This window comes from Oryzias latipes, chromosome 12 (assembly GCF_002234675.1).
Source record: "Oryzias latipes chromosome 12, ASM223467v1".
NCBI classification, from domain to species: domain Eukaryota; kingdom Metazoa; phylum Chordata; class Actinopteri; order Beloniformes; family Adrianichthyidae; genus Oryzias; species Oryzias latipes.
The window spans coordinates 2,948,875-2,961,393 of record NC_019870.2 but is presented as its reverse complement, the minus strand read 5'-3'; the positions used below and the strand labels follow the sequence as shown (position 1 = coordinate 2,961,393).

The 12,519-nt window shown below is 40.0% G+C and overlaps 1 protein-coding gene and 1 long non-coding RNA gene across 5 annotated transcripts in view; one reads left to right on the top strand and one right to left on the bottom strand.

Annotated features, from left to right (window-relative positions):
• Positions 1 to 12,519, bottom strand: part of adamts6 (ADAM metallopeptidase with thrombospondin type 1 motif 6) — a 77,723-nt gene that overhangs the window by 33,054 nt on the left and 32,150 nt on the right. The window contains exons 11-12 of the mRNA XM_004074493.4: positions 7,053 to 7,194; positions 3,117 to 3,224 (exon numbers count right to left, since the gene is read on the bottom strand). Coding sequence (XP_004074541.1) covers positions 3,117 to 3,224; positions 7,053 to 7,194 — 250 coding nt within the window. The remainder of the gene's footprint in view (positions 1 to 3,116; positions 3,225 to 7,052; positions 7,195 to 12,519) is intronic.
• LOC105355188 overlaps positions 1 to 12,519 on the top strand; it is a 78,585-nt gene that overhangs the window by 44,011 nt on the left and 22,055 nt on the right. The window contains exon 5 of one of the 4 annotated variants that reach the window (XR_002874291.1): positions 4,765 to 4,954. The exons of the other annotated variants lie outside the window; for them this stretch is intronic. This is a non-coding gene — a long non-coding RNA (uncharacterized LOC105355188). Of the gene's footprint in view, positions 1 to 4,764; positions 4,955 to 12,519 lie in introns of those variants that run through there. 4 annotated transcript variants of the gene reach the window in all.

The window sequence follows — 12,519 nt, the reverse complement described above, 5'->3', positions numbered from 1 at the left end:
ACATTCTAGTCATTGGTAAGATGGGAGTACTGACCCCTAACTGACAGCACATGAATGCTGCATGAACGGGGTGACACCTAAGTGCCAGTGGGATGCCCAAAGGTTAACAGCTTAAGCTTAACAGGCTCCTTGCGCACTGCACAGGGTTGAAAAAAAAAAGAAAAACCTACAACATGCTTGTGTCTCACCTTCTTCACTTTTGCTTACCCTTGCATGTTTTTTTAGGGTTTGGTATGACCTGTCACTCGTAGCCTAACCATAGAAAATAATGCATGAATATTTTCACTCTATAGGCTCATAGAGCAGTCCATACAAGTTTGCCCAGTTTCCACCTGCAGACAGCCTATGTCAAACCATAAAAGCAGTTGAGATTAAGGCTTTAGGTTATGTAGTTTTAAGTCTTTTTAAGCTAATATTGCATTTACACCAGATGCTTCCATGTTCTCCACATATTCTGCTGATAATCCGGCAAAATCCATAACACCGTGTCAACTATGTTGACTAATTTTGGTTTGACTTAAGCAAGTTTTTTTCACTTTTGTGTTTAGAGATTTCTATTATTAATTGTTGTAGAGCCTTTAAAGTATCAAACAAATACAAAACTAAAATGTGAATAATGTTTGACAGATTACCATGAGAGCAGAATCATGCGGTTTCAGTTTACCTTGGAGTTAATGTTCTGTCTCAGAGGTGTAGTTTTATTTTTGATTATAAAGCTAAATATAAGCATCAATTTAACACTAAGCTTTAAAAGTTTTGGATGCAATTATATCTAGAAAATGTGCAAATGTTAGTGTTTCCAGATAACTTGAAAGCGGCTTTGTTTTGGTACATATTTATGTAGCTGTTTTGCTAGAATATGAGGTAGTTTAAACAGTGAGGGTTAGGAGGTGACTGTGTGTTGTAGGAGTCTTTTCAGCCCTGGCCTAAGCCCTTCAGCTCTATGTAGAGAAAAGGGGGTGGGATCAGACACTTTCCCTCTCCAACTGTGTCAGTAGGTTAATAACCCAGGAAGACAGAGGAGGTGAGAACGCCGGCAGACTTGTGTCGTCTTCGTAAAGCTCTCTCATGGGTGTTCTGAATAAAGATTAGCAGTGGGGAGAGAAAAGGGAGCAGAACTGAAGGGGATCTTGAAGAACATTGTACTAAACAAGAGTTCCTTTAATGTAAAAAAAAAGGCTTTATCTCCTTTTATCCCCCAGTTGACCCCCCTTTAGTCTATGTCTCTTCCTGCTCTTATTGGAAATGCTTCTCTCCATTACAGACTGGGTGGGAAATCGCTGACATTCATATTCCTTTGAAGCTTTTCTACCATTGGCTCCCCTAAAGCTGCCCTAAAAGCCCCCCTGGCTCAACCTGCCCCCCTACAGTGTTGTGCAGGGGCCTGTGCATGGACCCCGGTCCTCAAAGGCTCCACTGAACTAATAGTAATCGTGGATGACAGATCATGACATTCCCATTCTTCCCTTTTAGACTTCGCACCATCCAGTTACAAAGGCAGCTGTAATCCGTGTTTAAACTGTCTCTTCTAACCTGACTGGCATCAACAGAAGGGCTGTTGATGAAACTCAGTGTGTCTGTGTGGAGGGTGGTAACTCTTTCAATGGATGAACTGTAGGCTGCCCTGAACCACAACAGGCTTGGAATAGCAATGACATTTGACATTACGATGTACTTTACAAATTGTATTTTCTTCTTACATAAAATATTTAAGATTATTGTATTTATAATGACTTTAAAATAGCAGCCTCTGTTGCTGTTTTCTGACATAAACTCGTCATTTCTAAGTTCTACAAGCAAATGTTTTTAAGTACACCAGAGAATCCATGTCAAACTATACTAAACCATCTTAGAATAAAATCCTTGATGGCAGACGTAACATTGAGCCCAGTTTCTGATTGACTGAACGCACCTGATCCAGGTGGCGAGTCGTTAATGGTGAGCTGCAAAACAGGGTTGGAGATCACTGGTCTACGTGCTCCCCCGCTAGCTTACAGCCCCTCACAACCCCAAGCCAACAGTAGTGATGCAACAAAAATGGCAAGCAATATCGGATCTATCCAGACATACATGAACATTTTCACACTTTTCGCTCTTGTTTAAACTCTCAAAGCTCGGACCATAGAAAAGTCAATCAGAACGCAGAACATAATGTGTTATAAAGAATAAAAAATTATGCAAAATTGCACTGAAAGGAAAACAGCAAGACAGCGACAGGTGAACCGCAATAAAGTGAGGGGAATCCTGCATTGCATGGCCAGCAGCCGTAAAGTACTGGTAGGCAGTAGAATTTTTATCTGCATGGCTGGATTCCTTCAAACATAACTTTTTATTAGAGTTTGACAGTGACTGTTCTATTAAGTATGCAAGGCGTTATCACTTTGAGGAAGTTAAACAGTCACATCTTAGAGTCACATCTGCAAATACTAGTTTGAACAGTTTTAATTTTTAAAACCCAGTTTATAACTGTTTTAATATTTTAGAATACATTTCACAAGTTTTTTTTTAATTGGACTAAGCCAATGTCTTTTTTTTCCTTATAACATATATTCTTATGATTAAGAGATAATTTGAAACGGACGTCTGACCAGCAAATAACATTTTTTCTTTATTACACTACATTGAGCCCCTGCATTATGACACGGTTATAGTTCTATAGAAAAAGATAAAGCAAAACCATTTAATAAAAAAACACTTTGCACTCAATGTTATTACAGAGTAAATATGTTTATAACAAAAGTAATCAATACAATTCAAAGCTTTTGGTATTTTTTTTTGTAAAACGTGCTCTTTAAAGCATAGTCAAAACAATAACAAGGGTTTAAGGGAAATTGGGAAGATCCTCAAACCCCTTTGGCAGATATTTTTCTCTATCCCAGCTGACAACTTAAAGAGCTTTTAGACACGCCACTTATTAATAGAAAGAAGACAAAAAACACAAAAAAGAACTAAAAAGGTAGTAAATTAAAAATTCGAAAACTACCTAATCAAAATCATTTTAACCCCTGAACCTCTTCCAAAAGATTTTCCTCTTTAAGCTAATTGAAAACAACAATTAAAGTACTGCAAAAAAAAGCTAATAAGGCTGTATTTGTATTGGGAGTTTACTGACTTACCCCTTTCTCAATGCTGCCAGTCTGGCACAGAGTCCCCTCTGCAGCTGGGATACTGTTGGTTACGCAGCGGTTGCTTTTGCTAAGGCACCAGAGCTCTCTACACACTTCCTAGGAAAAAAGGCAAAAGGAAGTTGGTCAGTATAAATCAAAGTAGCAGATGCAGTTTGGGGTTATTAAAAAAAAACAAAAAACTTGTATTTGAGGTTTGGTGCAACATGATAGCTGTTACTTGAAAAAGAACACAAGTTTATCTATAAATCTGCATGATTCCAGATCGATTCAGAGGGCGAGAGGAGCTGATGGGACCACATCAAAAATTGCCTTAGAAACCCCCACATGCTTTGGATCATGATGCATCCTTTAATGAACAGTCAGCTGAATTGAAAGCATGACTAACAATTGCTCACATTCACCACATGGGACTGTTCAAATTCTGCCTCCAGCTTTTAAGGAAAGTTGAGAAATGAGCTAAAGGCCTCCCAAGTCTTAGATAAAGACAACATGTGGACCTAACAAATATCTTCAAATATCTATCATTCAGTTAAATAGCTTAAGAAAAGGAAGACGGCGTGAGGTTGCCCCGAAAATAAATGAGAGCCTGAAGAGAACATGTTACTAGGACCGCACTGTATGACCTTGGATTAGATTGCCCATTAAACCAAACTTCAAAGGATTTTGCAGACAATCGTTTACAGCAGAAGAACAGGCCCATGAAACAGAGTTATGGTCCCACACCTATGCATGGACCCCAGGGTCAGTAAATGTACCACTGCCCTGAAACCTCCACTGCACATCCAGAATAAATAAGGCAGCAAACTGCCCTTCTGAGGCTGCACAGACTCTCCACTGCCAGCTGGTTTCAACAAGCTGCCCTGCAGCTCCGTTCACCACTGCCGCCATGCTCGGTCATCGGTCAGGATCTTAACTGACACGGATGAGAGAAACCCGGCGGATTTATGTTACCTGAAAACATCCTGATACTAATGCGTAAGGCTGTTCAGGAGGGTTTGTTAGTGCAGCCGTCACGGGTTGCTTGTTTCTTGTACCTCCAGCATTCGTGTTTGGGGAAACACTTTGGTGCCGGTCCGTAATGACAGCTTTCAAGTCACTGGGATGTATCATTGTTGCTAACTTACAACTTCCTCTCCTGACATCTGTATAACTTTTCCCACCTCTGACGCAGTCCCATGCTGTGATTCAAAGTCTACGACACCCCCAGGGCTCAGTCATCAAATCTATTGGACCCCCTAAAGGTTTTGCTAGACTTAGACGCTATATTATTACCGTTGGTCTGCATCTTATTCTATACACTATTCTACAATTACCAAAATAGGGGAAAACATTGTAGCTTTTCGTGTAAATTGTTTCCATTTTTGCTATTTTTCTAAATTGAACTGACAAACCGCTGCAACAATGCAAAGATGTGTTCTGATTGGTTTAACAAAAACTAAGACATAACGTAGAAGTAGCACATTTTCTTAATGGTTTGACAGGTTGACCCTTTAACCTGGAGCATTGTTAACGTTCTTTGAATGACTGAAAATCAACTGTTTACACAATTAATGTAATTCCAACAGATTCTAATGGTTGCTATAAAGTTCATCATGTTACTTGTTACTAACTGACTCCTTCATTCTTTTGTTATCAGTCTGCAGGTGACTCCGCCTCCGTCACAATCAACTGTTTTTATGTACGTCACTCACAAGTGAAGAAAACAAGTTGGACATGCGAGTGCGCAAATGTGAACTTTTTCTTTTTTCTTACAATGAAAACATCTGCGTAAAAAGATTCACCCAGTCTTCAGCTTTGCTTTGCTGTAAAGCCTTACATGAAGTACAGCAAGGTTTTCCACTGAAGAATTATTGACATTTAATGGGGAAAAATCTAAAATTAAACAATTTCTAGAGTGACATAAAAGGACAACACATTTCTGCTCTGACGTGTTTACGTTCATCACTACTTAGTGGACTAAATGAGGAGTTTCTGCAGGATGCACCAACTGATGCGCCATTTTCAATAATGAGATGCCAAAGTGACACCATAGCATCTTTTAACATACATCTTTTGAATTTTGAGTATTCGTCATGTGTTACACTTGTCAGGTGTCGGGGTCGCCCCCGCACACCTGCTTCAGGATCCGGTCTCTCACACCTGTTCAGCATCCAATCAGCGAACCTATTTTAGTCCATCTCGCCCTCCAGCCTTTGTCGGTTCGTCTGCTTTCATGAAGGTCTCACCGATCAAAGCCGAAGCCTACGCCAAAGCCACCAGAACCAAAGCCACCAGAACCAAAGCCACCAGAACTAAAGCCACCAGAACCAAAGCCACCAGAACCTAAGCCACCAGAACTAAAGCCACAACAACCCACAACCAACCCCAGAGAACAAAACCCAAAGAACCAAGACCAACACCAAAAACCAAAGCCAACATCAAAGAACCCAAAGACCAACGCCAAAGATCCACAGAGCCTAACTCCTTTTCATCCTACAATAAATTTCACAAAATCAAAATAAGTCCCTGTCTGCATTTTTGGGTCCAGCTACTCCAAACCTAACAATACTAAAATCCATTCACCAAAGCACTATCCAACAGGCACATCCATAGGCTTTCACAAGTTTAATTAGCCCTATCATTCCATCTGTCCTGTCAAGAATTACTGCTCTTTCACACATGGCTGCATGAAACAGATGAAAAATTACCAACCTACCTGCATTGAATCAGAGCTGGAGTCACATTAACTCATAAATAAACGTCTTTCGAGCTGATCTAAAACCACAATTATGAGCTCTTTAGCCAAAAAACGGGTCTTGATTTGAAGCCTGTTGTAATCTGCTGTCATATATTTCTTTCAGTGATGTGAAATAACTCCATGATCTCAACGAATCACTCTCTTTTTTTTCCATCATGTGCTGTAATATTTGTGTAACGCAAAGCAGTACCATTTCACTGCTCATCAAATCTTTGGGAAATCTTTCAGCGCCTCATTGTAAAGTGCAGTTGTTGTACCCTGTCTTCTGCTGTCTGGATCACCTCATGTACAAAGGTTTTCTCATTTTCTGGCAGGGAGGGGTAAAATATCTTCATTATAACTCAGAAATAAAACAGATGAGGGGAGCGTTGACTTAAGTCCTTTGACTCTTTCGGGAAAATGAAAAAAGGAGACAAATGCAGTGACGTATTTCAGCTTCTCCACACACTCAAATAGAAACTGTCATTTGACAAGAAAAATGTGAAAATCCTTGAATGATGATTCTGTTATTACCCTACAGCTGTTGTTATTTTAAAGTTCATGTGAACCACCTCTACAACCAAAAATGATGTTTTGGCCATCCGAGTTTCACTTTGACACAAATTAGGCTAAATAAAACAAAACTTCTAGGTAGCCTACAATGCAGGATTATTACAGTTTTAGTTTTTCTTAATTGTTATCAATAAAAAAAGTTAAAAACTTTAACACCATGTACTATAAATGTATCTTATGTGTGGCATCGGTTGTTGTTTTTTAAAACATTGAAATCAATTGAAAATTGTTCCTTTTGAATTCGGCCTCCGGTGGTCGTTTGAGGAACTGCAACAGTTTTACTTCCTGTTTGGCTTTAAATGGAGAACACTGAATGTGCAGCTTGGTTTAAAACATTCAGGTTAGGAAATTTAAAACCCCCATGAATGCTAGAGACATTTTTGAAACTCTTTTATTCCGACAAATGGTTCACACAACTTTTGTAGACATGGCAATGGCATTTTAGCCAAAATGTGTCTGAAATCCATGTGACATTCATTGTTATTAAAACGCAAATACCTGCAGTTTGCTACAACCTAAATCATGCTAAAACTGTAGTCCTCAGAATACCTGTAGCTTTTTCGAATGGTGCAGTTGTCCAACTGGGTAAATGTGATGAGAAAATGAGAGCAACACAACAGACGCTGGTTTCTTACCCCGTACTTGCACTGACGTGATGAAGCACCATACTGGAAGCGACACTGCTCGTCCGCTTCGTACACCTGCCCCGGCGCCATCGTTGGGTACAGGAAGTCTCGTTTTAGGGGCTCATTGTCCAGACAGGTCCCTCGACCTGAGCTGTCAAAAAACAAACCTTCATTAGAACTGTTTTTTTTTTAACCCCGGGGGTGATCGTGGTGCAGAGGTAGAGTGGTCGACTCTCTGATTGGGAGGTTACAGGCCTGGTTGCCCATGTGTCCAAGTGTCCTTGGGGAAGACACTAAGCCTCACATTGCTTGTGGTGGTTGGAAGTTGTCCCAAGCAGTGTGTGAATGTATGTGTGCATGGATGAAAGGTACTGTGACCATAAAGCACTTAAGGCAGCAAGGGCAAAATATATAAGTATTTATTTCAAATGCACAAAAAAAAGCTTGTCGAATCTGTGAAAACTTCTGTGCTGAGAATTGACATCTTTTCTGTTGTTGTCAGGTACATTAAAAACATGCATGCTCCCTTAAATAACTGCGTGATAGACATTTCCAAAAATAGGATAAAATTGGATCCCCTCCTCCTCACCGCTGCCTGAGTCAGTTGAATTTCACCAAACAAAGTTCTCCTGTGTTGCTCTAGTGTGCTCTTTCCAGCTGTGGCTGTGGCTGTAATATGCGGTGAAATGTTTTATCCCTCGAAAGAAAAAGTGGGCCTGGTGACAACAATAACGCAGCGCCAGACTATGATTAAGCAGACTGCATTGTGGGACACCAGCACAGGGGGGAAGATTGAGCATGAAAGCTGAGAGAAATATAAGTCAAAAGTTTTTTATCTCCATACTTAAATGATGCATTTCTGTTATGACTTTTTTTTAGTTTATTGAAGACCGTTGTGGATTTCTTCGGATGTAAATTACTGCTCTGTAAGGATTTAAAGCTCTATTCTAGTTGTCCTACAAATTTTCCCACAAAATCTGATGAGTCAAACTACTTCTGAAGACATTTTACGACATTTTGACCCTTTACCTCCTTTTAACATGACAAAGTTTGAAAATAAAAAGGAGGGAATGAGGAATTAAGGGTGATGTTTGCCCTGGAACCAGGCTAGTTTGAGTACTTTGTCCTTTTTCTGACACAATACACCCAATATCACACCCACAGATTTAGAAAAGCAGCTGAAAAATGGTGGAAAGAGGCATCGTTCCAGATCTATTTTTCTGTCTTGCTCTATAAACACAGAAAAATGTCACCTGCAAGTTTTTTGTGAACTTTTATAATGTCTTATTATTTACCTTTTTGAAGCACAGTGCTGAAAAAAGCGGATAAAAACTGATGCCGTTTTTCTTTAACTTCAAAATGTTTCAAAGTCTGTGTATCTCATTAGGAGACTTCAAGACCAATTTAACAGACTAGCCAATCAGAATTTAGCAATTTCCTCAGTTACATTATTAGACTGGATTCTTCAGTTCAGCCCGATGGCTTTAACAGTCCCATCATGGGAAAGATAATTATTTTTAACCCATGACAACTCAATAGCCACTCAACCTGAAAAACATACCCTTTCCTTTTCATGACATGAGCCAGATGTTAATGCATTTTCTTTCCAACCTCAAAGTCCAGTATAACTGGGGGCAGAGCTGGACCTTGTTTTATTAGGGGTGGAGATCTTTGCTTTTAGAACGGTGGCACAGTCTCTCTGCTGTTTTTCTCGCGTGGCCTTATTGTTGTATAAACGGAAATATCAAAGCTTGGATCTGAGCAAACACTGATGGTTCGTCACCATCTTTGGAAATGGAGATGTTTAGGATGAAGCTGTGGAGCATAATCATCTTCTTCGGCTCAGCAGTAAGCTGTCCTGCTTCGATGACACTTTCATGCTTCAGTGTTAGTTTCAATCAAGGTGGAGGCTCCAACCAGTCTCATTGGAGAAGCAGTTTCAGTGTGACGTCAATGTACAGACGCGATCCGAGGTTCTGTGACGCGATTTGGGCGAGGGGGTATGGCGGCAGCAAAGCAGGAAAAATTCGGATCCGCGTGAGTTTAAATATCTGAACTTTGGCGAAGATTTTTGCGTCGTGTCAAAGAATCGGGATCTCAGCTTTGGCCAGTGATGGAGTGTAGATGTAATCAGTGAGTGAAGTCCAAAACCAACATGGAGGAGAATCTGATCATTCTCCTTCTGAACTTTGTTTTTCTTATTTGCATTAAGACAATAACCAAAAGCTCCACTAATGTTATTCTTATTTTAATTGTTTCTCCCCTAGGACTAATGCAGAACAGGAAGCCAGCATGGGTCATACAGAGACGAAAGTACCGCTGAAAGCAGCCATTTTGGCTCCCTGTGTGTTTCAGGATTAATTCTAGGATCCTTTCTGTGTTTTATAAATGTTTTAATGGTCTTGGGGTTTCTTATTTAAGCGATCTACTTTTAAAGTTTGACCCCTCGTGGACCCTGAGGTCCTCTGGGACAACCCTTAGAGAGTTGTCCCTAAGGTGAGGACCAAAACTTATAGTGAGGCTTCGTTCTGCCATGACAGTCCTCACCTGTGGAACAGCCTGCCGGAAAACCGCAGGGAAAACCGCAGGAACCATAGAGGTTTTTTAAAAAGAGGCTCAAGACCCTCCTTTTTCATTTTTCTTGTTGTTGATCTTATCTGCTGTTTTATTCTATTAGTTTTAATATATGTGATTTTATGTATTTAATTTTATTTTGTATGCATTTAATTTTATTCCCAATTTCATTTTTTAAAATACTTCTTAGCCCCAGTGTTTCTCGTAGGAATGTTTTGTACCAGGGCTTGCTGGCTTGGTCGGTGGCTGCCGCCCTTTAACACTATCTACTATAAATGTATTTTATGTGTGGCATAGGGACCATTCTAAACATTCTTAATATGTTTTTAAAGCCCTTTAACTGATTTTTAAACTAACTTTACCCTGACATGTTTTAACTTTAGTTTAAATTCTTCCTCGAGATTCTTCCTATCTTTATTGAATTTAATTTTTGGGGGGGATTATTTTTTGTTTTAGATACCATGTCTTCTTTCATAAAAGTTAGATAGGATTTAAATATCTAGGTATACAAAAAACAGCTTTCTTCCACAGAAATACTGCGTTTTTCCACTTTTTTGTCTGAACTCTATCTTATTAAAACCCTGTATGTTTTTCCCAATAATAAGTAATTTAACATGCTAATTTTGTTTATTTTGATTACTGCTTAGAAAGTAAAACATTCTAGTATTCGAGCTAACCCTAAAAATGAGTCCCATCCTGCTAATTTCCTCTTTTCATTTTATCCTTTGTTTCTTTTTAATCCTCTGACCAGGGTTACTGAAAAGACTAATCCAGTTTCTGAACTCTTGTCCCTCAGAGGACCCTCTTATCATAAAGAGAGTCAGACAAATCAGCTTTCAAGCTGCAGTCTCTCTGGGTAAGCCTCACTATTTATTGGTTTGGAGAGAGACAAAACACTCAAAGATTGATGCTATTATTGTCTAAGTCGCAAAAGCTTCCTGTCTGTTAGATTCAGCCAAATGTATTACGCTGAGAGGAAATATCTTCTAATAAGACGGATCAGAGGCCATCTCTTAGCTCTGATGCTGAGTAATTAATGCAGCAGTGAGACCAACCGACTAACTAAATGAGAAAAGAAACAACAGTCTAATATCAAATTTTACAGCCTTCTAAACTCAAACTGCCTGCCATCTAACATTTAAAAAAATTGGCACTCAGACAGGGGGAATAAACCAGGACTGAACTGTGAGGGGATTTATAACCATCCCTAAAAGACCCAAACAAAGCACCGTATAATGCCCGAGAAAGACGATGAATTGATGCCAATACCACAGCCAAAATTGTTTACTTGGCTGGTAAAGGACGCATGATGTCCAAAACACCAACCGGGGGAAAAGAAAGGGAGGATAATTGGAGTTTACACACAGAAACCTTTTTGTAAGAAACTTTAAAGCTAAAGGCAATAAAAAAAATCCTAAAGACAAAGTGCAAAAAAGTTTTCTTGTTTTTTGCCCGTGAAAAGTTGTAGTCATTTTCCCAGACTGGAGCCAGGAGGGGACAAACTGGCTGAGGCAGCAGAGAAGCAGCTCTTTGTTTCGAAGTTAGAAGTTGGCATTTGCCGCTGCCATCTCTGTCAAGTCCTGTTCAGCAGCCCTCCTCTAACAGCTTTCAGTCGGAAACATCAGCTGACAACCACAGCTGCTATTATCCTTTTCCTTGGAGTGCTTTACTAAATACACATGAATACACAAATGAAAGCACACACAGACACTGCTGCAGGAACACACAGTTGTGTTGAAAAATCTGTCAGCACTTGAGCCGTTGTGGAAGTTCAAATATAGAAGGAATTTGGTTCCTTGGGTAGTCCGCTTCCTTTAGCAGGTGTGACAGCTTACCTGTCTGCTGCAGACTGAACACGCAAACAGTGGTGCACCTGATAATGAGGGCCTCTGCTTCACTTGCAAGTGAACTCTGGTGAAATCCAGAAACGGTGTGAAGTCTCATGGACTGAAAAGCAGCCCAGAGAACACAATTGAACCAATGTAAGTTAATGCTGTGCATTTACATTTCGAAAAAACACAGATCATATCCAAAATATAAGACGCTTTTCTGACAACTAAACAGTATTAGTAAAGGAAAAGTAGTAATTTCCTTGTCCAAAAACCTACTTGGTTTAGGCGATGAAAGGGGTTTCGGTAGATGCCACTGGACACACTCTGCTTGTGCAAGTTAATGGATTTGACCATGCCAGTGAAAGCACCTCACAGCGCAGCTTGACCTACTTTTTGGTAGCCACTAATCTCCCGGGATAATGTGCATCTGAAAACAGCATCAAACATTCAGGAAGCGCTACACCTGTGTGATAGCTGCCCAGAGCATCCTCTGCAGACTAGTGTGTTCTTTTACGTTGAATGAGTGAATAACTATGTGATCAGTGTATGCTTATTAGTACAAGCTAAATTATTTACAATATTGGAATTCATTCATTCATTCATCTTCTAAACTCGCTTTGTTCCTTTCGGGGTCACGGGGCTGCCAGAGCCTATGCCGGCCACTCATGGGCGAAGGCAGGGGGCATCCTGGACAGGTCGCCAGCCTGCCACAGGGCCACAAATAACACACCCATGCACACACACATTCACACCTAGGGACAATTTAGAGTATTGGAACTCGTTGTAAAAAATCTAATAAATCATCTTTATGGGTTGCATTGGTTGTTATATTTTAGGTTTTTTAGCAAATTTTGCAAAGTTTCCTGTTGCAGTGTTCACAGAAAAGAAAAACAAAGAGGGACGCTTGTCCACGGAGCAAATCCAATGAGACTAACTGATCATTTTGGTGCACAGCGTTCCCTCGTTTGTCGTGGGAGTTACATACAAAAGATAATCCTCTATAGACGAATGCAGTCTGCAAGGTGAACCGCGTCAAAGCTTAGGACCACTGTATCCACCCCCAAAAGACC